The 26,772-nt window shown below is 45.4% G+C and overlaps 1 protein-coding gene across 5 annotated transcripts; it reads right to left on the bottom strand.

The window, feature by feature from the left end:
- Window positions 1–5,708: 5,708 nt before the first annotated feature.
- On the bottom strand, window positions 5,709–14,605 carry DMRT2 (doublesex and mab-3 related transcription factor 2). Of its 5 annotated transcripts, XM_082471007.1 has the most exons (5): window positions 14,188–14,605; window positions 12,859–13,445; window positions 11,170–11,272; window positions 9,476–9,556; window positions 8,950–9,086 (listed from the first exon to the last, which is right to left on the bottom strand). In XM_082471007.1, exons 2-4 carry the CDS (start codon window positions 13,399–13,401, stop codon window positions 9,501–9,503), a joined length of 702 nt encoding a protein of 233 aa, XP_082327133.1. In that variant the 5' UTR covers window positions 13,402–13,445; window positions 14,188–14,605; the 3' UTR covers window positions 8,950–9,086; window positions 9,476–9,500. The 5 variants fall into 5 exon arrangements, with proteins under 5 accessions (XP_082327129.1, XP_082327130.1, XP_082327131.1 ...); XM_082471003.1 differs by lacking the exon at window positions 9,476–9,556 and having other exon boundaries at window positions 5,709–9,086; window positions 14,188–14,603; XM_082471006.1 differs by lacking the exon at window positions 8,950–9,086 and having other exon boundaries at window positions 9,408–9,556.
- Between the last annotated feature and the right edge of the window lie 12,167 nt (window positions 14,606–26,772).

Genomic DNA, 26,772 nt, shown 5'->3' with positions numbered 1-26,772 from the left:
AATCAATGTCTAATCACTTTACAACAGTTCGCATCCTTTGTCCCTACTTTCCCGATCCTGTCACTTCCAAGAGGGAGAGAGAAAGTCAGAAACAGTGCCTAAGCGTATGGATTTTAGAGCCTGAGAGAACCAGAAACCTTGGGCAGATTCTTTAACTACTCAAGCCTCACTCTCCGTTTTGTATCTATAACTCTTATTATGACTTTTAAATGAAAGTTAGCACACCATAAGTAGTAGATACTAGCTAACTCACTGGCCAATATGCTCACACACGTGTGTGCATACGCCTACACTCATACACAGCCTGGTGACAAGGAAAGCTCACTGGAATGAAAATCAAGGGATCTGCAACCTTGAACAATTCACACGTTTGTAAGCCACAGTGTCCTCATCTGCACAGTGAAATCTTATACAGTCCTCACTCTGTATCCAAGGGGCAGGATGGAGAGATTGGTTCCAGGAACCCCGGCAGATACCAAAATCTGTGGAGCTCAAGTCCTTTATAAAATGGTGCAGTACAATGAGTACAGTTGGCCCTCGTATCCACGGGTTCCGAATTCAACCGAACGGCAGATCACTGGTTGAATCTGTGAATGCAAAATCCACGGATACAGAGAGCTGACTGTACTAGGGCATCTCTAAGAACCTAGTCCAAGACATAGAGTCCACATTAAGTCAACATTACGGCAGCTCAATATGAATTGGCATGGAATGTGTCCCAAGATACAGTACTAAGTGAAAAGGCAAGGTGAAGAACTATGCACGTGTAATCTCCCATTCAGGCATCGTATTCATAGACTATCTCTGGAAAAATATGTAATGAATTAGCAATAGCAGTTGACTCCACAGAGGGGATTTAGGAGCTTACTTTGCACTTGTATACCCTTCACAGTGTTGTACCATGTGCATTCTTCACCTATTTTTTTAATAACTTAAAATCTAGAAAAGAGGTCCATATTACGAGTGGGTACAAAAATGGCTAGTTTTTATTATAGTGTATTTCCACCTGCATGTGTTTGCTTTTATAATAATTTTATGTTTACTATAATGTTATAAAATTAAATGACACAGTCTGCAGTTCTGTAGAATCTTGAGGCTAAATTTTTCCATGTTAATAATTAGTCTTTAAAACCATGCGGCTCTGCTTGTAGGCTGCTTGAAGTTACAGGCTCTTGGTGAAGGGAAATACCTTCTAGGGAATATCATGGGTCAAAGGTGGGGAGAGCAACTTGATTACGGATCAGGCCCCTTACATACATTATACTACTTAATCCTCTTAACAATTCTCTGTGCTGTTATTGTCTCAGAAGAAAAAAAGGAAGCTCAGAGACGTGAGATGACTTGCCAAGGAACACCTAAATTTTAAACCCAGCTTTAACCTGACTCCAAGCCTGTATGCATTCCAGTTTGCCGTGCTGCCTCCTGGAAGCAATCTAAGGGAACAGGTTCATATTAAGAATATTGGTCATTTAAGTGAGTGGGGAAAGGAAGGGAAATGCCATATAAAAGGTAGACTAGAGCTGACTTAGTGACTACGAGCCATGTCTGTTTCCTGTTGGAGGCTTTTCGGCATCAGGGTAAGCTTAAACACATCCTCTGGTTCATGCCTCAGATGTCCCCCTGGACAATTTAGCTTTATTCCATATAAAGTGGATTTTAAAGAGTCTCTTTCCAGAGGATTAATGCTACAGATAGAGCTCAGGCTTAATAGATCGGCCAGAGCCACCAGAGTTCAGTGGTTCTGTTGAGCCTTCCTGCCACGTGACAAGCATGTGGTTCAGCCAGGATTCACACTCTGCCTTTCAACAGCCAAGTCTTTCAGGCCCATTTTATCAACTCTTGTTTTACAGATGGAAAAAAATCTGAGACCCGGAGAAGCAAAAGGACAGAAAGAGGAAGCACTGAATCAGAACTCAGGTGTTCCACCTCTCTATCCTTCCTCCTACACCAAGATGTGGAAGTGAAGAGGAGCCATTTTTCATTTCTGTGAGGTCGTGTAAGACACTGGTTAGGAGTACAGTCTCTGAAATTCCAGTGACCTGGGATTCTTCCCTACACAGTCATGTCCCTAATGTATGATCCTGGGCAAGCTGCTTCACTTCTCTAAGTCTGTGTTCTTATATGCAAAACGAGGATAACAATTATACCTACTTCACAAGTTAAACTTTGTGTGGATTAAATGAAATAATGCATGCAAAGTGTCAGCGCCCACTACATCCAGGCTTGCCGTGAGGGGTTTCCTGAGGAAGATCACCATGCTTATACCACATGACTCCTCACAGAGACCAAGTGCAGGTACCTTACCCATAAGGCTTGGCTGAAAGAAGACAACAAGAACTAACTGAACTCATCAGATCCCACTCTTAGGTTTGAAGGAAGGACTTACAGTAGGACGGAACAATAGATGGTAGAGAAAGAAGCCAAAAGATGCACATAGAGATAATAGTACAGAGAAGCCCCCACGGGAAGGAAAACAGAGAAAGAAGAGTGGGAACTAGAGGAAAAGCGGACACAACCAGAAGATGCTTCATCAGAACAGAGGAGCCCCCCTTTATCAGGAGGAATTACATTTAGCTGTTTGTAACCAAGAGCCAGTGACAATGGCTCATGTGCATAAATAGTCATTATCTCCCATAAAAGATGAACGAACAGAGGAAAGCAAGCCAGGGCTGCTATAGCAGATCCTCAAAGTGAACAGGCATCTAGGCTTTTTTGATTTCTCTGCTCCAACCTCCTTTGAACATGGCTGCCAACCTCAAGGTCATAAAATGCTACAGGATGCTTCCAAATTCCAGGAAGAAAGAAGGCAAAAGAGAAAAAATCCAAATGTGCTCATCTTTGTTGTTTCAGTTCCTGTTAGGGAGATGTCCTGAAGTCCAACCACCTCATGATGGCCACATCTAGATGCAAACCAGGCTGGAAATGCAGCCTTTTAGCTGGGCATGTCACCAGTCCAAATAAATCCAGGGCTCTGCTACTAAAGAAGAGGAGAATAGCTATTGCAGAGACAACTAGCAGTTTCTGGTACTTTTCCTAGGTCATGCGTTTAGCTGTCAAGGGAACAAGGAAGTAAGGTTGCTAGACCTGGGTTGAACAACCTTCTAGAGCCCAGACCATATTCCAGTCTTTGGGAGACCTGCTAAGTGTCGAGATTTCCATCTTCCTTATTTCCTTATCTCACCTTAAAATAAAATCTTTTTTTGTAAATAACTTGAGTAGTCCTCTGGGTTCTTTTTTTCTACTTAAAAGAACCTAAATAACATAGGCTCACTTACCAGCATGTATCTAGCACACAGAAGGTTCTCAATAGATGTTCATTAAACTGAACTTAATTCCATAAACAATCACAAAACCACATAGCTCTATCGTCTGCTCTCTGCCTGCCCTAAGTCTGCAGATGCATTATCTCAGAAGACAGTGCTGGGTATTTTGTGTTTGTTTTTCACTGAGATTTTGCCCATGGTTCATGCAAAGTCATCATTCAACAGCAAACGTTTAGGTGCTTTCTGGCTTGTGGATCACACTGGGTCCTTCATTGTTTTAGTGTATGGGTTGGAGAATGATGGTCCTTTGTTGATTTCATGGTTACTGTCATCAAGCTGAGTTTCACAGCAAACTGAGGGAACTAAGGCTGAGCCTATTCTGCTTGCCTGCAGGGAACTCCTGAATCTACAAGTTTCATTTTAAAAGCTCTGATTGAAACAAAAAAGAGAAAGAAAGAGAGTGAAAGAAAAATGCTCTAAATATGTGTAGATATAGCAAGCTAAAAAAACAACATAACTAAGGGTGGTAGAGTATGATAAAAGCTTGGTACAATCATTAAAATAAATATAAGTGCCACAAACCAAAGTTTATAAACTGTAGAATCCAGCCATCTCAAGAACTAACAGCCTTACAAACTGGAACCCAGAAGGAAATAAGCCTAAGCTTACAGACCTAGAATAGGAAAAAAGAAAGTTAATCCAAAAATAAATAAAATCAGGAGGGCCAGTAAGAATTCTAGTCCCAATTGAAAACCCAGCCTCAATACTAAGTGATGTCTTTACTATTCTACAGGGAATTGTGAACTTTCCTTCTTACTTCATCTTGACCTTCAGCCATTTCTTTGCTCTTTAGCACTGCTGAGACTTCCCAGAAGACATTCCAGAAAATTTCTTAATACAAGTTAATGCAAGTCTTTGATTCCACAATTAGAATTAAGCTTTTAAATGAAGATGATGTGATAACACACTCACTTAAACTCACATTAAAAGGTGCACGACTGACACTGGAGCCTCTCTGGGCAGAGTAGTGTTGGTGAAGAATGGAGATGGTTCACATGCTGGGGGAGGGGCAATGTGGGATGGGTGTACACTTGAGAAAACTGAGTTCCTGAAGATGGGAAGAAGGTGAAATCAGGAAATGAGGACCAGGTAAAGAGATAGTTATACACACATGCCTACGGCAGCATTATTCACAATAGCCAAAAGGTAGAAGCAACCCAAGTGTCCATCAACAGATGAATGGATAAACAAGATGTGCCATATGCATACAATGGAATATTACTGTCTTATAAAAGAAGCAAATTCTGACATATACTACAACATGAAATGAACCTTATAGACAATATTCTAAGTGAAATAAGCCAGTCACAAAGGGACAAATACAGTATGATTCCACTTATATGAGGTACCTAGAGTAGTCAAATTCACAGAAACAGACAGTAGAATGGTGGTTGCCAAAGGCTGGGAGGAGCAAGGAGTTATTGTTTAATGGGCAACAGAGTTTCAATTTTGCAAGATGAAAAGAGTTCTGGAGAGGGATGGTGGTTACAGCTGTACATAATGTGAATATACTTAAATACCACTGTACACTTAAGATCGTGAATTTTATGCTATGTGTATTTTATCATAACTAAAAATACCAAACTGAAAGAACTTCTAGGCTTAAAAAGAGAGAACAGAAGCAACTTGTTTACTTCATGACTTTGCCTAGGTCTTCTACTCCTGCCACTAAAGGGTTAGAAAGAAAGCGAACTTTTATTAACTTAATTTTTTTAGAATAGTTGTAGGTTCACAGCAAAATTGAGGGGACAGTACAGAGATTTCCCATGTCCCCCTACCTGACACATGCATAGCCTCTAGTGGACCCTCCCACTAGACTGGTCCATTTGTTATAACTGATGAATCTTCACTGTCACATCGTAATCACCCAAAGTCCAGAGTTTACACTATGGTTCACTCTTGGTAGTGTACTTTCTATGGGTTTGGAGGGAAATGTTTTTTTTTTAATTATTCATATAGATCAAATTATTCATGATAACTCTATTGCATTAGAACCCAAAATCCCCAAGAGTGTATTAAATGTGCATTAAAATAACAGAAATGTTGTAAACATTTGCTACTCAAAGTGTGGTCTGAAGACCAGCAGCATCAGCATGCCCTGGGAGGAGTTTGTTAGAAATGCAGAAGCTCAGGCCCATCCCATACCTACAGAATCAGAATGTGCATTTATCGAGATTCCCAGGTAGTTCACTGTCCATTCTCAAAGCTTGAGAAGCACCGCTGCAAACTATTCAGAACTGCTTGATCAGTTGAGATGGAAGGAAAATAGGTTATCAAAGTTGCATTATTGTACTGTGTGTCAAACTGAGGGAAAGGTCCATGTTTTACTATTCCTTAAGTTCTTAAAAATGATTAAAGCCAAAACCATTTATTGTCCTGAACATAAAAAATGCTTAAACCACAATTGTAATTCAATATGTAGATGACAGTGTGCTCTGAAGACTGTATATAGCCAAATAGTAGCTTTTATGGAAGTGAAATGATTAAAAGAAGCAAAGCGCCAAGCACAAAGCTCTCCCTGAGTGGCTGATGGTAGATTTGGTAGGTTTGAAATTCCAAGAAGAACTCATCATTACAGCAGAACTAATGCATGGTATAATACATTCGCCAAGGAAAGTACTGACCTGCATAAATGTTCAAGAACAATAAAATTTTGGTCACTGGTAATGTGAGAAAAACTACTTAATACCCACAGCCAACTGGATTCACTTAATAAGATTAAAATGATATACAGAGAGGACAGAAAAGATATCCGCAAACGTCCATTGAACACAAAAGGGTAAGACATTTGACTAATATACGTATTCCAAATACTAAAACAGAGTAAGAAAAAGAAAAATCCATGTTTGGATTGAGAAGGCCTTCTCAATGGGATTTTTTAACGTGGGTTTATTCTAATGTGCTCTCCCCTGATACCTTGGCAGCAGTTAGTTTCAATGCTAAGTTTACACTTAACACAAAAAATAAATTCCTAATAAGAAGATAAAAATTAATAACTGTATAGATAAAACAAAGATGACTGGGGGCTGGGGACAGAGGGGCAACTGCAGTCTCTGACACCAGGGCTTCATGGCTGGAAAACATTTTTCCACTTAATAAGAATCTTCAACAGTTATTGGGATCTCTGCCCACTTTCATTTTCTTTTTCTCTGGCAAACTTCCATTCGCTCTGGCTTTTGCAATAGTAAAAATAAGTAAATCTGACTCAACAAAACCAAGTATTATTTTACAAGTACAAACTGAAAATCAATCTAAGGTTTGGCTTGATGTTTTTGCAATTGATGCTAATTTTAAGCAACAATTCAGAGGAACCCCTTGAGGCTTACATGAGCTCATCAGTAGCAAAAAAAGGTCATTTTAAAATAATTGTTAATGTTTTCCAGAGCAAGAGAGAAACTCTTTAAAACTGCCGAACGTCTTGGCACACCCCACACGCCCACCTCGTGTTCTTGTTACCCAAATGCGAGCGCAGCTGGAAGTAAAACCTCACTCCATGGCAAAATTAGAGGTGGGTAGGATATTTGGCTCTTGATTTCCTGTGTTGAAATGACCATAACATCTCAGAACTTGATTTGAGGTCCATAGGTGAGATCTTCAGGGAGGAATTTCATACCTTCATAAATGTCTTACTCTCGTTTTATCAATCATATAGAACAACAGTTAACATTTTGTTGAGCAAAACAAGGCGGTAATAGTGAACTTAAAAACTTAAAAAAGAAGCCACCCTTATGCTGTGATAAACATCTGCAGGCTTGGCAAGTGTCTGCCGAAGCAGTTTGAAGAGTAAATGTTTTTATCTCAGGAGAGAGTTACACTGATAACCTTTGACACTGGTGAAAATGTGGGACACATAAAGCTAGACTCCCAGACCAGCTGAGAGTCGTGACTCGGCCTGCTGCTAACTGCCTGCTGTCACCAGACCCCAGGGAAGAGCAAAGTAACACAGAGCTGTGAGGGGGTTCAACCATGTGCTGGGGAACCTGCTCTGTGGCCCGCAGCAACCTGAAAATCACAGAATCAATGTTCAACCTAGAAAGGAAGCCTGAGGCCCCACGTATGCATCCCCATCAGGGAAGGAAACTGGGACCCATTCCAAGAACCCCTGTCGTCGTATAAATGAGATATTAAACTTGATTGCTCTTCAATTCAACTTTGTCCAACCACATGAAATGAAGATTCTATAAACATAAAAATCTTCCCTATGTTCTCCTTACAGCTATTTTTGCCTCAGTCTTGAATACCTACATTTACATGCCCTCCAAAATGCACAACTAAGCCATTGTAAGGGTTCTCCTATGGCCCCCCAGCAACCATTAAGAGCACCTGAAAATACACAGAATCGTAGAAAAATAAAGAACACATTTCATGGACACTAGCTTTTTCACCTAGACAGAGAAACTATTTACTTCAGCAAATTCTGGGTCTTTTAGAAGACAGTGTCAATTTTATTGTTTTTTGAAATGCTATGTAAAGCCTGAAACTTCACAATTTGCACATCAGCAATATCCATCTTTAAGTTTAAATATATTTATGTGGTAAGGGAAAGTACATGCATAAGAATATATAGAATTTTTTAAAATCATCATCATTTACATTAGAAATTTCTTTATACAAGCATCTCAACTTTTTTCTTTAAAAAAAAATTAGTGACTGGTAAGAATCCTCTGAGACTGCAGAAAATCCAGCTTCCCATTTAAGCAGCCTTTCACTGAGAGACATGAGTGATGGCAGACGAAGGCCTCTTAAGAATAGACTCAACAGAAAATGACAGCGGTTCATTCACTGAGAGTCTTGTTCCAACTTGTTTGGCTACGAAAAGGTCTTTTGCACATCTATCTATTGTAAATGTGTACTTCTGGTTCTCCTTGACTAAACACTCTCTGGGTTTCTTAGGGGCCTCTTCAAAGGCCTCTTTGACAGATGATGTTTTCAACTCGGGACCTGATTTGTCATTAAGAGTTTGCTGGAATAATGAGTGGAATGGATTATGTTTAAGTGGCAGAGGGTGCCTGGTGCTTTCTTTGCTGATCTTGGTTAAGACGTGCCCTTGAGCTGCCAGGGAGTCCGTGTCAACAACGGGCAAAAAATTCCGTCGGGGTGGGGAGAACGCAGACCTCTCGGGGATGGCCTGGTGACCCTGAAGGTCACTTCTTGAGATCTGGCCCTCAGGAGTGTGAGGCAGCACCAGAGAGCCTTCCAATTTCGGTGGCATCATATCATGATCTGCTCCAAGTCCATCGTGGAGTCGTACTCCCTTCAAGTCCCAGCTGGCCCCAGGCTTCAGGGCCTGAACTGACGTGGTCGCATTCAGCAGGCATTGCTGGTAGAGGAGGGTGTCACTAATGGGGCCACACTTGGGCCAAACTAAAAATCTCGAGGACAGGGGATACTGCCTGTAAGTCGTGGCCACGCTGACATTGGAAGAAATTAATTCCATATTCCCAGACCCTGAGTACTGCATGGTGAGATCAAGGCAGGTGGGCAAAAAATTGCAGAAGTCTTTGCTTGGTGGTTCCACTGGCGTGGGACTGTAGGCACTTTTGTAGGAGTTGTACTCAGAACCATGTACCATGCGATTGGGCAGGAATAAGGCAGCAGCTTGGGAAGCTTCCAACATCTCCCTCTCTTTATATTCTCTCTCCAGCATAATGTTCTCCAACTCTTTATCAGCAAAGGCCCGCCTTTTCCTCATCCGGTCACTTACTGGGGGAGGTAGAGGTAAACTCCCTCCCACATAAGTCTCTGATGGAATGGGGCGGTAGCCTAAAATAAGCAAGCATTGCACATGAAAGACATTAACATCTGATGAGGAAAAATCTGGGAATCCAGAAGGCAACAGAAACACTGCAAATCAGCAGAACAGTTATTTACAGTTCCACATCACTAGTATTTTTATACAGAAAGCAAAAGTATGGGTTCAATTTAAAATAGATCCCTTCGCAGGGAAGGATATCCATACTGTAACTTTTTATTGTTGTTGTTTTTGTTGTGATAGGTTTGTTTACTTTGACAGGCATACTTTACTGGCTGAAATTTTAATATTCTCCCCAGGCTCCTATACATTAAGAGACAAGGCTGCTCATGTCGCTTCAATCAATGCTTTATTACTATCCATGTCATCTTTTTCAATTATTAAAAAAAGATAGCTATACCTAGAGCTGATGTCACTTTTATTTTCTAAAGTTGGATCATTATGTACACATTGTTACAGTTGTAGAATAATCCAAGGAGAACTAGGAAAAAAGAGAAAGTTAAAGCAGATTAGTGAAGAGAAAAAGAGGAAAGACTTAAGGAAACAGAAAAGCACAGAAAATTGAAAAGAGCTGTTAACTAGTTAAACAGACTCTGCAGTGAACAATTTAACCAGGCCCCTACCCCTGCCTCTGACGATCAGTACAAACAAACAAAGTGGGGGGGATCCCCTGCTATACTGACAATAACTGGTCTAAAACATTTTTCACCAGTACCAATCAGATACCAAAATGGTTGAACAAGCAATCACTAGAACCTAGATTAAGTCATTATACATTTTATAAATAGGGACAAAGTCAAAAACAAAGATTAGTATAACATAAATAGAATTCCTGGCAGCATAAAATACTTTGATTATTTCATCATCCCAAGCACTCACCACTACCAAATTTGTTTGAAGGATCCACTGTGATGTTTGTGTTTACATAGTGACAAACCCATCATACTCATTTGCAAATAAAATAAAATTTGAAAATGAATGTGTACACTTCTATGGTAAGTTTTTGCCAGGAAGTTATTTACTTGAATGTTCTATTCCACTTAGTCCTCTCACTTCTCAAGTTGCTTTGGCACAATTTCAATTTACCAGTGTGGTCCCTATGGTTATAAATCTGTTTACCCAGTTTGTAACCAAACTCATTTTGAATGCATGAGAAGCCATTCTAAGGTCAGAAGTATACAGCACAGGGTAACACACGAACAAACTTTAAAACCTGTCCAGAAATAACTCAATTCAGAAGCCACATAAGAAAAAACAGAATACAAATGTCTACTTCAAAACAAACAAAAAAAAATCTGCTTTTCAACCTGACTCATAAAATGGCAGTGATTAGAGCAAATATAAACTTCCCTTTTCTTTAAACGGTGAAAGACAGTCAATATATTATTCATTATGTCAATAAATAAATTCCATACCCAAACAGAGATGCTTTTAAAAAATCAGTAATATTTTAAGAAAAATTAACGTATTCCCAGGCTTTAGAGAAAGTGAACACATGAAGACTTCACTCTATTCAAATTCAACCTCCATTTCTCTTGTGTATTCAAAACCTTTTCCAGATTCTATGATCTCGACTGTCAAAATGGTAAAGTAAAGTGTGGAGTAACTGCAATTTAAGTAGATAATCCAGAGAGGAAAAGAATACAATGAAAAAGAGTGGGATTAAAGGCTGGATCGCCCAGACTAAAGGCCTTTATTGGTGCGAGTAGCTATTAAACTCTTCACTTGACTCACTCTATTTAGCTCCAAATACAACTAAAGATTTTTTTTTTTAATTTATTTCCTTTCAGGACATCTGCTCTGGGATCATTTGGCAGGGTATCTGTACCTCCCTCACACTAGGGCAAATTTCATATGCACTCCATGTTAACCCATTAACTACTAAGCAGAAAAAATTATCACAAAAACCTCAGGAGGTATGTGAGATTCATTTTCTCACATCCTGATTTCCTTCCAAAAGTTTCCAATAAAACAGCATTTCCCCCTCAGAATGCTCCTTCACACGTAAATGGAAATGCCATGTGCCTGAATAATGAGAATCACTCAGAACATGGTTTAAAAGGCTAAAGAATAATTTTGCGTTGCTTTCTTTACCTTCTAAAATGCTTTTGGCCAGCAAACTGGGTGCCCTGACTTGCCTCTGATACATGGCTTTGCGCTCGAAATTATTCTGTTTCCCGGAAAGCCCCTTCTTGTCCTGTAAACACAAGAAACAAAATCAATAATGCCCTGAAAAAAACGTGGGAGACAAGGAAGAGGCATCAGCAACTCTCCTCATTCTAAATGTATTTATTTTCCCATCCCATGTGAAAATAATTCTAAAGGAATTAATATCAGCACCCCTTAATTCCAGGACAATGAGCTAAAATCTCTGTCCGAAGCCTCCAACTGGTGAGCAGGGCCCCGGCTTTCCCTGGGGCCGCGTTGCTAGAGTCGGCCCAGACTCAGCCTGCAGCGAGAAGTGGGGGGCCAGCCTGGGAGGAAGTGAAATCCACAGTGGATGAGATGCTAGGAGCCTGGCCCTGAGAGAGCTGCGGCGGGCCGCTGCATCCTCGGAGCCCAGACTAGTGCCGAAAACGCCAAGGACCTGACGTTGGCCAGAGATGTGGGGCCTGTTTCCCCCGCAGTAGGGCGGATGGGACCGGGTACAGGGGGTTGACGGAGAAAACTCAGAAGTTTTCGCGTCCGGCCAAAAATCCCGATTTTTTCACTGGGGGACTGGGACGCCTGAAGGCGAACAAAACCTTCAGAGTCCGCAGGAGACGGGCGCACCCTCTGTCACCGCCTGGTCGGTGGAATTCTGGGCCCTTCTACACCCGCGTCCCGCCCAGCAGGTCGCAGGGAGCGCGAGGGAACGCAGAGCCCTCGGTGCAACACACGCGGGGACACGGGAGGGGGCCGCGCCCCAGCCCAGGGTCGGGGCACCTCGGGCGTCCAGCGCGCTGCGCTCTCCGGGGCCCTTGGGAGGCTTCCCATGAGGGTCACTCACTGCCTGCGGCGAGCCCGGTGATCCACTCCCCAGCACCTTCTCGACAAAAAGTAAAATCAAAACTCCTCCCGCGCCCTGAGTGCGAGCAGGCCCGCGCAGCCTCCCTCCTGTGAGCGCGCTTGTGCAGGGACACAAGGAAACATTCAGTCCCAGGTTCAAGAAGAGCCTCTCCCTTAAAGAAGATTCAGGCTCTCCTCACAGCCGGAGACCCGCGGTGGGAGGCGACAGAGAACCGTCAACTGGTTCTTAGGTAGTTCTCGAGGCCAGAAGTTTCTTCTAAATTCCCACATCACTTTTGGTCTCATCTGTAAAATGGGCAGGACACGTTCTCTCTCTCCTAAATGGACCGTGACTGCGGAAGCGCCGTGAGCACTACGTGCTGCGTGGTTCTTTTTCGCGATCAGCACGGGTAATACGGCGATGGACGTAGTGCACTGCATCAACCTCTGTCCTCTTCCCCCCAGCACCACGAGAGTAAACGTTAAAATATAAAAAATCGAAATAAAATACCTTTCCCATAATTACCGAACGGGACTAACCACTTTCAAGGCCTCTCTGCCTGCTTCTTAACACAAAATCTTCTCTGCCAAGTTCCCCAATGATGGCCACGGCTTCCTCCCTCCCGACCCTGCAGGCCAGCGTTGGCAGAGGTGTCTTCACCATCCTTCTGAGGAAGTGCCAGGAGCCTCGAGTCCCCGGGCCCGGGTGTGTGCGGAGCGCGCCCCTCCGACTCCCGACCCCCACGGCGTCCCCAGACAGCCCGGCGGGGGCGAGCCGGGCCGGCGGGTACGCACCTCGGTGGCCTGCTGCCTCCGGAGCGCCACCTGGGCGGCCATGACGCGCTGCCGCTCTACCACCAGCAGACAGTTGGCGCACTGGCAGTCACGCCAGCGGCAGAAGCGCTTGTGGCCCTTGAGGCAGGACACCACACCGTGGTTGCGGCAGCGCGCGCACTTGGGCGTGCGACTGAGCTTGCGCGGCTCCGCGCCGCCGCCGCCGCCGCCGCCGCCGCCCGCGTTCGCGTCTCGCTCCGGGGGCCCGGCCGGCGCCGGCGAGGCCTGTAGCGCCGGAGGCGGCCTCGGCGCCAGGGTATCCTGCTGCTCCGGCCGGCCCGGCACCCCCGGGGACGCGCCCGCCTCCTCGCCATCGCCCTCGTCTTCCGCGTCGTCGTCGTCCTCGTCCTCCGCGTCGTCGTCATCCTCGCCGTCCCTGTCGGCCGGCGGCGGGCTGGGCCCGGGCGGCGTGGGCGGTGGCGCCTCGCAGCCGTCCTCCTCCAGCCCCAGGCTCTCCACGTCGATCTCCCAGTCCACTGCGGGAACCGGCTGCCGGACCGCCATGGCGCACCACGCTTCGCCCGGGCCTACGCTGAGTCCCCTGCGCTCTGGAGAGACAGGAAAAGAACCAGAGACCCACCGACCGCCGCCGTCAGGCACCGTTCCCGGGCCTTGGGCCCAGAGCTCCTGGTCTGCCCGCCTCCGACCCCTCGAGGAGCCCACTTCTCTACATGTCTTTCACATCCAGACCACACGTGCATTTCTTTTATCTTTAGGCCTGACCTTTAACCACAGCCCTCTCTGGCTTTACACACGCTTTGGGGACAAGGCCCTCGGTAAACGCACTGACCACACACATAAGTATTGTGTCCAACTAGGCCGGCCTTGGCCACTTATCAGGCTTACCCATACCCAACTAGTATGGCCATGCTGAACATAAAAATGTCAATGGAAGAACTGTTTTCCTTCTGATCACAAGGGCCCTTCGGACCCTGTGAGGTACCACCCTACAACTCCCACACGCCTCCCGTCCTCCTGCACCACTACAAGGAGCCCCTCTTGGGCTTGGAGAGGTTCTCTCATCCTCCCCCAATCCCCCCACCCCAGCACACCGCAGTTTTAATCAACTAAAAACCAAAATTGTTCTGCTGCCATAGGGACACTGGGCACGGAGCTGCAAACGCCCCCGTCCAGCATGGACAGTGTTTCAGCCCCGCAGAGCTAAGCCGCGTGGGCTCTTTTGTACATCGGTCACGGTTTGCACTTTAAGGCAAGACATACAAGTAAAATAGGAAAGGTGATTCACGCCCTTCGCCCTCCCTGACGCCCCAGCTACATCACAGCACTCACCAAGACTCTGAGGCCCCGGCTAAGCAGCCGAGGCAAAAGATATCCAGCCTTGGGACCTTGCTCTTGGGCTGCTGGCTGTGCTTGCAAACAGAAATCGGGGTTGCCACACCCTGTCACGAAATCGGGGGTTGACAGCTGGAGGCCCGGAGCCCAGTGGATGAGGAGTGGAGGAGAAGGGGCATGGAGAAGGTGAGTCAAATCCTCAGCGACTTCGCCCCGCACATCCCGGACTCTGCAAAGTTCTGATCTGTCCTCAGCAGCCCCGGGCGCTTCACCTCGCTGAGGCTGCTTTTGGCTTTCTCTGTCCCTAGCTGGGCGGGAAGGTTGGGCCGCCTTGACCAGGTTCAGGTCGCAAGCTCCCGGGGCGGGCGGGCGTACCCAGTAGCGTGCGACGCAGCGCCCCTCACAGCAGTCGCCAGCCTCCGCTCCCTTTCCTAGTATTATCCGCTCGGGCCCCCGAGCTCTGCGCCCGCTGATTGGCCGGTTGTCAGGCGGTGTGTACGCTGATTGGCTGAGGCTCTTTGGCCCGGCGCTCCCCGCCTCCTCGGGGCTGCCGGGCCACTCCCGCCGCGCTCTGCCAGAATCCTCCCGCGCGGCCTTCGGTGCAGCCGGGAAGTCTGTCCCGAGGTTAAAACCGAAGTGTGACGGCGCCGGCTGGAGCGAAGTCGCCATTTATCTCGCGGGCTAAAAAAATAGCAGAGACACACTCTTACGAATCGCGTTGTCCTCAAGAGAAAGTAACAGACGACAAGGCAGAGATCGGAAAAGCTACGTCATCAGCATCACCGGTGTATCTGGGACTCAATCATTAACCCAAAGCTAGATGCGGAAATAAGAGAAGTGCACGGCGGCATCCTACTTTCTCCTGCGAGAATAAATCAGTGGTTACCTTGCACCACAGCACCGGCTTAGAGGACTTATGAACTGTAGATACTTTTGTGGCTATCGCCACTCATCCTCAAGGTGCAAAGTGGTTCCTCGTTAACTTTCACCACGCCCGTGAGACAGGCAGGTCACCAAGTCACCTACGTCACTTGTATTTTTCTATATGAATTACTAAGAGTTGATTTGGGGGAGAACGGAAATACATGCCATTAAGAGATTTAAGTACAATATATTCACTCTAAGCATTTTTTAAAACGAAGCTCTTTTTTAAAGAGGACTTTTTGGTATTCATGAATGTATTTATAAGGGGGAAAAGGGGCTTCTTCATTAATCTCTTACATAAATGTTTAATAACAGTTACGTTTCCAATATCCTGAAAGAGGGAATTAGTCTTCTAATTCAACGCTGCATTTTATTTCTTGAACTAAATTTAAAGTTACTTAGACGCTTCTCTACTTACACCTTTAAATAATCAGTGCCTCTTAAGATCGGTTTAGGAGACAGATTAGAAAATTGAGTGCCAATGCACTGAGCACATAGTAGGCCCCCTATATATTTGTTAAACGAAGGAAATTACTGAAAGTTAGAAATTAACCAGGCTCGGAGCGGCGGGAACGAGGAAGCTTAGGAATTACTACTGTGAAACTAACGCGATGTGCCGGACGCACAGGTATTCCAAATCCTTTGGCGATGTGGAAAGTTCTTCCCTAGTTACCACGCACTGGGATTTCCCTTTGTGCGGGTTCTTCTCCCCAGAGCCGCTTTCGATGCCCAGCGAAGGAAGTGGAGAAACAGTTCTGTATACTCCTGTCGGATGCTCAGTGGCTCTGGGCGTCTGGGAGGGTGGCTTGGGAGCTGTGCGCCCTCAAACACAGGACAAAGAGTCAAGCAGACTTGTTCGTGCCTCCCGTTTGGCACCACCTAATAACACCAGCGAGTTTTACCTTTTGCGTAGTTTCTTATATTCATCAATGTGCATTCGTTCACCTATGTTAGAGCATTTGAATTCTTGAGAGCAGCAGAAGCGTATTATTTACCCTCGTTTTCCAACGATGGAACTGAAATTGAAAGAGGAGCCGTGGGTCACGAAATGGGAGGGCAATGGGACGGTGAGCACCCAGGTCCTAGGCCGGCCTCTGCTCTGAAGTCTCAGACTTTGAAGAGCCCTTCGCTGCACGCCAGAAAAACTCACAATGGGTTCGTGTTTTTTACTTTATTCCCCTGCACCTTTTTCTGATTTTGGTACCTGGCGTCATGACCTCCCATTTTGCGTCTCCCCCTGTAGCTTTCTTTACCTTTGCAAACAGGCATCTCAATGCTTCTACCCCGCGACGCGCAAGAAAACGACAAACCCCCTCCACTGCCGCTGCGTGTGCAAGCAGTTGGCAGGCTGGGTTTTTATTTTATTTATTGTTTTTACGGCGGGGGGAGGGGCACGGAGGGGCGGAGGACAGGAAATCGTTAGCCCTTCACTAGTTATTTTGAATATTAAGAAACAAAATCAAGAAAGTAGGTTTGCCAAACTAGTGGTTACCCTAGGGGAGATGGAAGGGGGAGGGGCACAAAAAAAGTAGGTGAGCAAATTTGGGGTAGCTAGATTGAGGGGAAGGGGAACCAGGAGGGAAAGGGAGGGGAAAGCGGCTGTTTCCTAAACATAAAATAAACAAGACGGCCAGCCCTTGAACTAGTTAGAGTGGTAAAAGCTGCCACATAAGGAGAAAACAAGTGGGATTTGCGTACAGTAAACTGTGCGGGCTGAAGACAGGACAGGGGATAGGAGTTGGGGGAAGGGCGGCTCCTGGACGCCTATGGCGAGAGCAAGGCCCTCAGAAGTCAGAGCCAGTTGTGCCTTCCCCTGCGCAGCGTCTGTCTGGACTTAGGGAAAGCAGTGCCCAGGAACTTACTGGAGGGGTGGGGCTCCCTGGCTCCAGGTGGGTGGGCCCAGGACCAATCCCTCCACTGCACACTCGTCCCCCCCATCAAAAATCTACACTACAGCCTCACTGCTTCCTCCAGGCTTCCCTGCCCATCTCCAGATGCGCCGCATCTCGTTCTATACTCCTTGCACCCCAACTGCGGTACCTGCGGGCATGCAGCTGTAATCGTGATCCAGTTGAATTACACTCCATTCCCTGGCCCTGAACTCTCCAGAAAATCACAATCCCACCAATTGCTGAGCGGTGAAATGGTGTGGGAGTAGGGTGGGGAAAGAGAGGTTTTTCTATTGGGACGAGTCTCGGGAAGCCTGAGGAACTCTAATATTAAATAAGAAATTATCTGGATAATCTGGGGCGGGGGGGATTATGACTGCACAAACTGATTAGTGAACTAAATATTCAGAGGCAATAGGAGTCAGAGAGCCGGGGCTCCAGGCTGGTTGTTGGTTGTTCCACCCACTACCTGATTTGGTTGATTAACTCCCTGGGCCTCACTTGCCTCATCTGCAAAATGGGAGGAATGCCCTTCTTTGGCCTGTCGTGGTTGTGAAGACGGTAATAATGAGGATAGTCTTCACATCGTAAGAGCTCAGTAAATGTTTGCTTACCCCGCTGTGGTAGCCCACGCAGCCCCAGGAGGGCCGGGCCACGGCATGCCTCCCAAGCTTGACTGAAAGGCAAGGGCGCAAGGAATCCAGCTCCTTCCTCCAGGTCCCTCTCTTAAAAGGAGTCAGGCCGTGACTGAGGACCTGTTAGGTGAGGAAACAGAAGTCCTTTGGGCTTGTAAACCGACACCAAATTACGAAGTGCAATTGGGGCTTCCCGCTTGTAAATTACAAAGCAGGGGGCCGCCACTGACTCTGCCTGTCCCCGCTGGTGGGGGCGGCTTCGGGGGTTGCGTCTCTCAGAGCCGGCCGTCGCTGAGGGACCCCCCTCTTCTCCCTCTCCCTTTCCCCCAATTCTCTCTCACCCCGCACCCCTTCCCTTTCTCATGCAGCTCGGACACTCGCGGTCCTAAGCGCCCCCCTCCCCCACCGAGTCAAGCAAGGGAACCTGAACGAAAAAAGCAGGAAAAGGGGGACGGGGAGTCTCCCTCTCTCTCTCCCTCTCTCCTCTTTAAATATGTGTGGCGCGGTTCTTTTCTATTCTCAAAAAAAAAAAAAAAAAAAGAGGGAAGCGTGTTTCAAATTGGCCCCCGCTCACCCATCAATTCCTTGCTACGAATCCCAGCGGGTCCGGCCGCCGCCTTCCTCTGCGTGGCCACGCCGGCTCGGGTCTGACTCCAGGGCGTGTAGCTTCCCGACCTGGTCCGGCCACCTCCCACCCGTTCACTGAGGGCCGGGCCGCGGGAATGCAGCGGGGTTTCTGGGCCCAGGCTCCGCGCAGGCAATCCGGCTTGGAGGCTGAGCGTCTGGGTTTCGGAGCAGGCTCACGGGGGTTAAGATGCCAGATGTGCTGCTCCTTGGCTGGGGGAGAGCGAGGAGTATCCTAAACTCCCTCGGCACCTCACTCCACAACTGCAAAATGGAGTTAACCCTACAGGAGGTGATGTGTGGAGACCCCTTGGCACGGTGACCCGCCCATACTGAACACTCAGTACTTGGGAGTTGTTTTTTTTTTTTTTTTTGTATTGGTTGTATCACTGTAACTCAAGGAACTGGCCTGCGGAGAGCCCGAGGCCGGGAAATTCGAGGCCGATTTCCTCGGACCTCGCCCGACTTCCCAGCCTCCGAGGCCCTGGGAGGCCTGCGCCGCACCGCCAGGCTGAGTGGCCTCCCTACATCAACCTGCCGCGAGCGCCCAGGGTGGTGAATAGTTTTTGGAAACACCTGGGCATGGCAGGAGTGCTTTGCTGGGGCTGGCTATGGCTCTAGTTTCTTTTCAGAAGACAACCTCGAATCCACCGCCTCTCGCGTAAAGTTACTCTTCATGTTGTATCGTCTCACAACTCTGACCGGCTGTGGACCGGACTAAATAAATAATCCCAGATGCGATTGCGGAGATACGATTTCCCAATCTGCTTTGCGTAATCAAATATACGACCTGTCACAAGCAATGGGGGGGGGGCCGGGGGGCGCGTGGGGGGATGAGGCAGCTTGCAGAAGATAACCGTTCTCCGAGAGGCTTTAGAGCTCTCCCTTTCCCTGCTCGGTGTGTCCAAAAAAAGAAAAAAAAAAAAAAAGCTGAATAAAAAAGGACAATGCGATCTGGGCTCTCATCCCTACTCCGTGGAAGCAAGGTTTAAATCACCGGTATTTATGACAGAAAGGGACGCGCTTAGTCCACGCCTCCTCGTTTTACAAATGGACAGGAAAATTGAGTTTACAGAAGTTCATGGCACTTGCCAGGGAGACGCATAGCTCCATAGTGACTGTGTGGGACCAAAGAGGCCACAGTAACTGCCCCCCTCCACCTCAATGTCTTCACACCATTCAAAAAAAATGTGCCCTTTGCGGCGGGATGCGGAGTCAGATGCCGGGTGTGTGAAGCAATCCTAGAACATTCAAGCATCTGCCAGCCAACCCGCCCCAACCCCCAGGCAGCTTCCATCCTCCGTGCTGGGAAATGTGGCTCAATTCACTTGGGGGTCAAGTAGCAGCTAGGAGATGAAGCAACTGCAGACCTCCTTGACTTCTCAGTACCCGGTCCAAATGGTCGTCAGGGGAGGTAGAGACACAGGGTTGTAGCTGGGGCCTGGGTTCCATCGCAGGGGCGGTGTCCTTGCTTGTTGCCACACCAGGAGGCACACAGAGCTCCTGCTTGGGGCCTCTCTGCAGCCCCTAGGGGGCCTCATGATCACCTGACAGTGAACCCTTAACCCTGAGAACTGTCCACCCCTACTCCCATCCCATATGGGGCCTTAACATTTCTAGGGGGCAGATTTTAACCACACTCAAATGACTTTCCATATTTTCCCAACAATCCAACTACCAAGTACAGAGGAGGAGGAAAGCAAGGTGTTTGTGGTGCAGGCACTATGGTGAAAATTTAACTCATCCATGGCAGGAGCCATTGGGCAAATCTCTTCACCTTCCTGGGCCTCAGGTTCCTTGACGAAAGTGAGCAGTAAATTTCAGTGGTTTCCAAGTTCTTTCTTAAACATTAACATCAATAACAAATGCTAACTACCATTTGATGGTTATCATGGCTCAGATAATAAGTTCAAGGGCATGAAGAAAGTCCAAGAAGGACAAGGAGAAGAGGAGGGAGGAAAAAGAATTAGAAACAAACTTCAGTGTCAATTTTGACATCTTGATGATATTTCTGCTCCTCCATACTTCTGTTATTGATCCTATCTAATCAAAATCCTAGTTAAAAATGTGATAATGAAACCCAAAAATGTCATCTAGTGAAAGATGGGGACATGGAGTAGTTTCACAAAAGATGCAGTTCCCCAGAGCCCAGATCCAGTGCAGATTCATTCAAGTGACAAAGAGGGTTCTCACATGTCATCAAGGTTCCATGATCTTGTGACTTCTAGATTAAGTCCGTATGGCTGGATTTTAAGCAAAAATGTTACCAGGCCACTTAAACAGGCCTCCCTAGCCCTGTCCTGTGTGATATGCTCCCTCTGGGGTCTGAGTTTGGGCTCTGGAGAGGGCCAAATATTTCCTTTGCTGTTAGCCCAGAAGTCTCCCTGAAATGTGTCCTTGCTAGCTGGAGGAATTCCTCCCAATTTCTACCAGAAGCATCCCTACGGTCAAGCTTTACCCTAACCTACTAGAAGATTCCAGCAGTGTGATATGCACAGCACAGATGCTCCACGATGTCCGTCATGATGGATTGGGGGTAGGGAGGGAGTGGCTACGAAGAGAGGATCAAACCTACTTGGCTCTGTCTTTCCTTTCATATGGATAGCAAGCGACCATCCATATATCCAAGCGACTGAAGTGTGATCACAGGTCTCGAAGCCCATCGGCCAAAACACAGACACTTCTATATACATAGTACTTGACCTGCCTGAGTTTTGAGATCCTCTCCCTCTATGAAATAATTAGTGAAGAAAAGTAGAAGACTCTCCAGGGATTCTGTTCTAGCCCTTGTTTTGCCAACTAAAGTAACCCTTGACCTTGGGCCAATTTACTCACCGTCACTCCTTTAGGCTTCAATTGGCTACTCTGCAAAATGAAAGACTTGAACCAAATTACGTCTAAAGGTCTTTCCCATATTTTTTAAAATACTTTTGGGTGTAGTGAGAAAATGAAAAAGGCTTGTGTGAAGGTTTCTCCATGGAGGTGTGTGGGAAGGAGAGAGAGGGGACAGGGAAAGACGAAAGCCCAGCTTGAGGGCGCACCCCTTATAACAAAGTGCTACATAAACTTTAAGAGCCAAGAGGAAATATTCTCTTTGAAAACGCTGACCCCAGCCAGCAGGAGGGTGTTCTAAGGGAGAAAGATGAGGAGTTCGAAGGGGGCAGGCAAAGGGGAGATGTCACTTGCTTCAAACTGATTTAACGGGGTGGGAGTGCAGGTGCAAGAAACTCCTGTCCTCACCTCCTGGCCACCAAGCCCCCGCCCCCCCCGCCCCCAGCCCTCCACCCCTACCCCTTCTTTTGCAGAAGATTTATTGGCGAGGTGAGGCCAGGCTAACAAAACTGCAACCCCGGGTGCTTCGGACCCCGCAAGAATGCTTTGATCCTCCCACAATGTCTAGTGGTCCCCAGCGGATTGCATTGCCAAATGCCAGGAACCCCCTGGGCGGGGCCACTGCCCAAGGATCCAGCTTCCCCGAAACCAGTGGTGGGTGCATCCTCCCTGCGGCAAGAAGCCGCGCGGGGGCGCGCCAACCAGCACTCGATAGACACGGCGGAGACCCAGAGGCGCCGGAGTCCCGCGGCCTCGGAACCCGAGCAGCACCGCGCACCAGCCGCGTGAAATCCTCGCGCCCTCCCGCCCTCTTTTCTAGGTGGGGTCGGCGGTCAGTGGCGAATAGTGATCGATTGGAAGTCTGAAGGGTCATCGGCGAAGGAGGGAGAGACTGTAGGGGTCATTTGCTTGTCTGGGGGGTTCTGAACCCTACTCCTTCTAGTCTTTTAAGCGTCTACTTGGAGAGGGGGCTTTCTTGCGCTGATTCTTGGATTACTTTTCCCGGGACGGAAAGGAGAAGAAGGAATCACAATTACTGACGGCCCACCGTTTGTCAGATTCGTTTGTCAGATTCCATGCCAGACCCTTCCAACTTGGTGTTACCAACTCTTCACAGCTTTTCATTTTACAGTTAAAGATGCAGGTTCCAAGAGGCTGTGCTGTCCAGGGTACAGGGCTAGGACCACAGAACCCAGATCTGAATTTGAAGCCTCCCATTCCAGCATGCTTCCCACCAGTAGTTACCTAGACCTAAGTCCCAGCTGCTTCTGCAGGAAACCAATCCCCCAAACCCCCAAGTTAGGAAATGACCCAAGACAAATCCGCACAATGCAAAGATTACAGGAAGCTGTGTAAACCAGCCTGGGCTCTGAAAGCATAGAAGACCCCAAATCATTTCTGAGGCTCCTGAGAAATTTTGGACAAGTCACGTAACCTCTCTATGTTTCAGTTGCTCATTTGTAAGATGAGGATAATAAATACTTTTCCTTGCCAATACCAGTGGTTTTCTAAGTTCAAAATGAAAAAAAACAAAACAAAACTAGAATTCTTTGGAAATTATAAAGCATTTTGAACATAAGGTATTAATAAGGTCCCCCTTGTCTTAGTTTGCCAAATCAGGAACATCATGCCCTGTGTAGCAAGTTGATAAAATCAAATAAAATGATGGCTGTGAAAGGCCACAGAGGGGAATACTGTGCTGTTTTATTAATGATTGTTCAAGCAATACCCTTCTCAGACATGAAGCTGCCATTATGTTCCTTCATTAGCCAAATTAAAACTTCAGTGCTTAAAGCTTTGTAATGCTTACATAGATTTCTTTAACCCCGTGGAAGCATTGAGAAGGAAATATTATTCTCACTTTGAAAAGCAAGAGGGATGCAGAAAGTTAACAAAAAACCTTGCTACATAAACGGATTGACCAAAAGGCTTTCCATTTCTCCTCCAAAAAAACACTTTGTGTCATTGTTCAGGGTAGAACGGATTCACCTTTAACTCTCTTACCTCAGTCTGCTAAGGCTGGTTTCCAGCCCTTTCTTTTTCTTATACTTTTAGTAATGGAAATGTTAAACAATATACAAAAGCAGGCCAAATAGTGTAATGTCCATTAGCATAATCCAATAGAATAATATCCATGCTATTCATATACCCATATGGATACACAATATCTATATAACCGTTAGTCAGATTTAGCAGTTGTCCTGGGCCATTCTTTCTGTCCCCCCTTTCTCAGAAGAATACTTTAGAAAGTCCACTGCATTTCTGTCGATTAAAGCTGCAGCCCCACTGACTGAGTTGGTAAGATTTAATTACAGTAATTGGATAGAATTTCTTGGGCCTCAGATCTGATACCTCTTTGAATTCACAACCTTGTGATAAATCATTCCAGCAAAATACTCATTGTTTGAGCAATTGGCTTTATGCCAATGGCCTGGAACCAGAGACACAGGTGGCGGAAGTGAATCACGGCTCTAGATTCTAGAGTCTAGAAACTGAATTCCTTCTTTTCTAGTGCAGCCTTTTCTAACCGAAACACACAGTAATTAATTACTCCTTCAAAAGGTTTAGGATTCTTACACTGTACGGGCCTGGAATTAGTTCCTTTAGCAGAGTTTACCTCAGCCCTGGGTGTAGATCTATGAACCTGTTGGACTCCCTACACTCAAAGAATTTTACTTTTTGCCCAAGACACATCTTGAGCCCAGCCTAAGACATCTTCAACTGTCTCACATTTACATTAACAGACAACCTCCCCGGAGCTCAAAGAACAGGAGTTTTGTTGTCACTGTTTTCTTTTCTATGGTTTTTTTTTTTATCCTGGTTTGCACAGTGCATGCAGACATCTGTACACTTAACTTTCATCTACTTAAGAGTTACAAGTCAGTAGACTTGGCTTATCTTTTCCAAAAGCACTAGAACTGGCCTCAGTACACAGTCCAGTGTATGAAAACACGTAATCAAGTTCCTGTTACGGCATTCTCTGTAGTATTCCCAGATGCTCCCTGTCATTTGGCAAATCTATAATGTAATAAATATTGATGGTTCCCTTACATGTGGTGTTAAGATTTGCTCAGCCAAATGTTTTTTTTTTTTCTGCACTGTCTTTTAAAAATGTGTTGCTAAAGTTGTTGTCCTGAAATTTGTTTGTACTCTGGCAGCTTTATTTAAATGTCAACCAGATGCAGAATTTCACTGTAGTGTTTTCCTTTTTTTTTTTTAATTTGTCCCTGTGGCTTGTTGTGTTTTAAGACATTTTTTAGAAGTCTTTCTAACATGCCTGTTCCTGACTGAAGATAAAACATTTTAAAAATCAATGAACTTCTTCAATTAACACGTTTTAATTTTCCTTTCTGGCTACAAGATCACGGTTTCTGAATTTCAAATGGTTTTCAAGTCAAGACACAAGTAGAGTAACTGCCTCATTGAGTGTAGCTTAATGTTACTGTAACGGTGACTTCTGCACCACAGAAGGGAGCTGTCACTTACAACCTTTTCCCCTCCTCTTCCAGTTACACACACGCTTCCATTCAAAGCCCTGTTTTCTCTCCTTTCCAAAAATATTATCCTTCTGGGGTGAAATTTTTCATGCATAAACTCAGCTCAACCAGTGACTTTTTTCAAACAAAATTTGAGAAAACCAATTCTTAATTATTTTAGGGAGGTAACATATACACTAGTTTTTAAACCTAGCTTTGAGCATGTTGATAATTAAAAATTTAAAGAGAAAAACCCATGCATTTAGCCTGTGATGAGAAAGACTCTTGAGTCTTTTGGAAGTTACCAAACACTTAGTAAAAGCAAAAGTGTTTTTATAACCATTTTACATTACAGATTCTACAGCAGGACAGAATGATTTCTATTTTTCTAAAGTTCCATAATTATGAGCATTCAGTGCTACATGAGTACACATATTTGGTAGGCTCAGATAAATAACGGTAATTTTGTTATCACTGCTACAGGAAAGGTTTTTGTTGGTCTTTTTAAACAACTACTCGATTTAAAAAACAAAGCAAAGGAAAAAAAGCAAAAAGCTTTTAACAACTCCTCTATTTTAAAAAAAAGCAAAAGAAACTGATTATTCTGTATAGTACACAGAAGAACAAAATAAGTTTCAGGAAATTTAGAATATTCACTTAAAAATCTACATTGTACATTTTCTGGGAGGATATTAAGTGTGGAATTTTATCTAGAAATGTTGATAAATTTACATCATAATGAGATTAACCCTAGTTTGTTTTTGTCTGTCTGTAAAGCATTATAGTTTTATTAACCAAATTTCTCATACTTGATACAAATTAGAAATAGAATTTAAAAGCCTTCTAAAAGTACAATTTAGCTTTTACTTCTGTTGTAAAATTAGTTTCTCTAAAAACTATAAAACTAATTAAACTGATATGAAAAATTCAAAGTCTGTGCTGCCTGGTTTAGGAAAGGAGACAACTCAGTAGGGCCAACCATTTCATTTCTATTTCTTGTTAACTGCTTGCACATCTTGAAATGAAAACAGCCAGAATAGGCTACTTTTAAATTACTCAATAATTACAATATTCTAACGAAAGAATTTGGGATTTATCATGTGCAATAGAGTTGTTCAGGAGTGACAGGCGAGGGATTTTTCATGCGATGCTGCTTGCTTTATGCTGCTGTGTTATTTGATAACCATCCCCAGGAACCTGGGTCCCAGTCCTATCTTCAGTTTGAATCTCATCCAATCAAGAGACAATTAATCTCAATCTGAGTCAGCCCTACTAAGTTTCAGTAGAGCCATGCTGAAATTTGGGGCAGCCACTTACAGAAAACCCAGAATGGAGGGGAAAGCTACACGTAATAGCTTTCATTGTACCATTCATTGCCTCTGGGAAAGCAGATCTTAATGGGCTTTAAAAGACATTTCTATGAATGTATTTTTTTCACTCTTACTTAGGTTCAAAACATTGAAGGAGCGTCCTTCCTCTGTAGGCAATGAGGGTTTTTTTTTAATTCAACTGTCAATTAAATTATAAGAAGAATTATAAGTCCATATTTGATGGCTCTCCAAGATTCCAAGTCATAATTAGATCATTCTAATGTGTTTGAGAAATTAAATTCACATCCATCACATAGGCTGTTAGCAAAAGAACACCCAGAAGACAGTAGAGGCAACAAGCTAAGTAATTCTGAGACTGAAACTGCTCTGCCTGGATCATTTGGGTTTGGGGAAGGGGGAGCAGGCCATGTCTCCAAATAGAAATGAGCAGATAATTCTTACAGGCATAAGCAGTAGTCCATTGACCTGACAGGGCCTCAGAGACCAGCAAAAGCCTTGTCTGACTCTGACAAGTGTCAGAGTGGTACGCCTTGCCAGTGAAGCAGTTTCTAAGCAAAATCCACTTGTGAGCACTGTGGTAAGACAGCCGAAACAGTTTATAGGAGAGAGTCCTCATCGCCATCTCTGGGCTCGTGGGACTGGGGATGGGCAGGGGATGGTAACTATCTTGATAAACAAGCAGCCTGATGTAATTAATCTTTATAAAACATTAAAATTAATGCTCATAATGGTTTGGTTTTTTTTTCCTGGACGCGTTGCACGGCTTGTGGGATCTTAGTTCCCTGACCGGCGACTGAACCGGCGCCCTCATCAGTGAAAGCACGAAGTCCTAACCACTGGACCGACAGGGAATTCCCCTGTAATGTTTATT

Source organism: Balaenoptera physalus (genome assembly GCF_965194825.1).
Source record: "Balaenoptera physalus genome assembly, chromosome: 7".
NCBI lineage: Eukaryota > Metazoa > Chordata > Mammalia > Artiodactyla > Balaenopteridae > Balaenoptera > Balaenoptera physalus.
This window is presented reverse-complemented; position numbering and strand designations above follow the sequence as displayed.

What these genes read in the sequence shown, in the direction of transcription:
- DMRT2 (XM_082471003.1), bottom strand. Translation starts at nt 13,401, where the DNA reads ATGGCGGTCCGGCAGCCGGTTCCCGCAGTGGACTGGGAGATCGACGTG. An exon ending in GGAGGCAGCAGGCCACCGAG is followed by an intron (nt 11,273 to 12,858) that starts GTGCGTACCCGC and finishes TTGTGTTTACAG; the next exon opens with GACAAGAAGGGGCTTTCCGG. An exon ending in GGCCAAAAGCATTTTAGAAG is followed by an intron (nt 9,087 to 11,169) that starts GTAAAGAAAGCA and finishes TGCTTATTTTAG; the next exon opens with GCTACCGCCCCATTCCATCA.